Raw genomic sequence first — 3,014 nt, forward strand, 5'->3', positions numbered from 1 at the left:
TTTCACGGCCGCGAAGCTCCATGATCGCCCCGAGCGAAACTACTTCTCTGCTAACCGTGTACCAGATCGAGGAATGAGTGGTATGTAGGATATGTTGTATACATTATACCTCGTACGGTTGAGCACGTGCTCAATGTCCGGTGAGGACGGAGGGGTTAGGTCTGTGCAGCGAGCCCTAGATGGTCTACTCTCCTGAATAAAATGCTGAGAACAAAATCAATGCTTGCTGTGGCAAAACCCTTTACTTAGGTAGCCGTTTTTCACAGTTGACGCACTCACATATAAGTTCAGTTGCTCAAAAATATCGTTAGCGTCTCTTTGACAACACCACCGCCGTCGCTACAGTGAGACCCCCAAGCAGTACTGCCAGGAACGGCGAGTAGCTCGAGAACTGTTGTGGCAGACCTAGCCAATGTGTCAAAATACCGTTAAAATCGTTCGAGAGCTCCGAGTTTCGCCGTTTCTTGGCCGTCTGCATGTTGTCAATATCTAGCTGGATCATCTTGGCTGCAATCGGGTGGTAGAGCGACTTGCAGTCCTCGAAAATAGCGGCACCCTGGACAACGCCTAGCGCCACACACAGGTCTCTGAAGAGCGGTCGGACAAACTTCATCCGTCCCTGCTCCTTGAGGAACTCAACAGTCCGGTCAAGGACTCGAAGGTCACAGGAGCGCAGAGACAGCGTGAACCAACGGAAACGCAGCTCCGAGTTGTGTGTTGTGCTCAGATGACGGTGGGCGAACGCGTCAATAGCGTCCAGATGCGCAGCAGAGAGCTTGGTTTGACTTCCAGTCTGTAGCAGTAGCAACGTATCCAGAAGCAGAATCCACAGCGAGGCTGGCCATTTACGCAGCGCACTCGGCGTCATGGTCTTCGCCCACTTGTCGTTATCCGATGTAGCCATCATCTTGTCGCCAAGCGCTCGAACCTGACTGATCACTGATGTGTCGAACTTGTTCTCAATCAATGGCGAGCCCGTTGAGAAGAACCAGCCATCCCAGTCAATCTGACGGAGCCCGTCCGGGAAGGCGGCAAAGTGATTCTCAAAGAAGACACGGAAATCTCGAGACGTGAGAGTCTGGAACTTGAATTTCTGGATATAAGCTTGGGCGAACAAGTCGAACTCCTCAGCCCCCACAACTGTCGACAGATAGTGCAGAAAGCTGAATCCCTTTTCATACGACACACGAGAGAACACGTCGTCTGGGTCCACGCCTTCCGTATCAGGGACGAGGGCGGTGTAAGGATGGGAAGCTCCGAACGACTGAATGGCTTCAACAAGGCCGCGCATGCCCAGAGCAGCCTTGAGATCGTATGTTTTAGGGTCATTGTGGATTTTGGCTACAATTTTGCGTTCAAGCCACACTGTCCAGCCTTCGTTGAGCCAGAAATCGCTCCACGTCGCGTTCGTCACCAGGTTTCCAGTCCACGAGTGGGCAATTTCATGTGCCACCACATGAGCTAACGAGCGATCGCCAGCAAGTAGCGTGGGGGTCACAAAGGTTAAACACGGGTTCTCCATCCCTCCATAAGGGAACGACGGGGGCAGACACACGAGGTCATATCTCTTCCACACGTATTCCTGTCCTGTAATCTCCTCAGCTGCCTTTAAGAACGCCTCCGTCTGTGCGAACTCATGCGCTGCTCGAGTGACAACTCGCGGTTCAGCCCACACTTTCGTCCTCGGGCTTAACTCGACACTTTCCATGTGGCCAGCTGCAATTGCCAGCAAATATGAGGGAATGGGTACATTTTGTCGGAAACTCCACTTTTTGGTCAGTTGGTGATCATCATTCTTGATGTGGCCATGCGCAATTGCACTCATTAGTACTGTACACCAGTGAGGCACTGTAACAGTTGCAGAGTATGTGAACTTGGCTGCCGGTGCGTCGGAACACGGCACTACACTGCGCGCCTAGATAGCTTGGCACTGAGTGAACAGGAACGGGTGCTCTTTGCCTGCTGTCAAGAGCGAAGAGAGCCACTGCAGACCGCTGGACTGCGCTGACGTGGTGTATGACACGCGGACGGTCGTGGACAAGCTGACAGTACCTGAAAGGAGCGCGACGAATACTCCTCCATATACGCATGGAAGGCCTCCCACGAGTCGAACTGATTTTGTTCGAGAGGAGATGCCACTGTACTATCCGATGGCAGAGTATGGCTGTCCGACTGTGCGCCAGCAGCCTCCGAGCTTGTACGTGATCCCGCGGTCTCGAAATGACTCGACGTGTCTGACTTGCTTCCACGCGAAGCCTGGGAGGCAACGCACCAGCTCTCGCTGCCGTTGTCAAAGTGCTCGCTCCCACTACCTTCCTTTGCTCCAGCAGGCTGCCGCCGCTTTCGGGTTTCACGGCCGCGAAGCTCCATGATCGCCCCGAGTGAAACTACTTCTCTGCTAACCGTGTACCAGATCGAGGAATGAGTGGTATGTAGGATATGTTGTATACATTATACCTCGTACGGTTGAGCACGTGCTCAATGTCCGGTGAGGACGGAGGGGTTAGGTCTGTGCAGCGAGCCCTAGATGGTCTCTTCTCCTGAATAAAATGCTGAGAACAAAATCTGTAACGGGGTACGTAGCACTAAGTGTACCCTGGTTACATGAAGTGTGACACTTCACACTTCAGGAGTATGACATGTCATACTCCGGGATATTTGGTACAAGGTACCAAGGTCATTCAAAACCAACCATTGGTTAAATGACATTACATTTCTATAGGTAACTGATAGTTTGTATTAACCTCAAACTTAACCTACCTATAAATATACTCAGTTTACAATCTACCTTATTTAGGTCACTTCGCTCTCGTTAATTAAAGAGGGGACCTGTGAACTGCCGTTCACTGAGAGTTTGTATACTCTCGGAAGATAACTTCCTCTAGCGCAAGGTGCTGTGTGACCCCGTCACACTTGGTAGCACTTGTAGTCAATCCACGCCATCGCGGGTAGACTACCTGAACCTCCGAAGTTCGTTGCCATGGATAGGAACGACTTCTCCCATATGAACGACT

General features: G+C 51.7%; 1 protein-coding gene across 1 annotated transcript; it reads right to left on the reverse strand.

Moving 5' to 3' along the window:
* Positions 1-307: 307 nt before the first annotated feature.
* Positions 308-1,825, reverse strand: PITG_21860 (metalloprotease family M01, putative; the record flags this gene model as incomplete). Its single annotated transcript, XM_002996869.1, has 2 exons — positions 308-1,565; positions 1,635-1,825. The coding sequence occupies 2 exons, from the start codon at positions 1,823-1,825 to the stop codon at positions 308-310; spliced, it is 1,449 nt and encodes a 482-aa protein (XP_002996915.1).
* Positions 1,826-3,014: the final 1,189 nt, after the last annotated feature.

This window comes from Phytophthora infestans, genomic scaffold, assembly GCF_000142945.1.
Source record: "Phytophthora infestans T30-4 supercont1.707 genomic scaffold, whole genome shotgun sequence".
Lineage (NCBI taxonomy): Eukaryota > Oomycota > Peronosporomycetes > Peronosporales > Peronosporaceae > Phytophthora > Phytophthora infestans.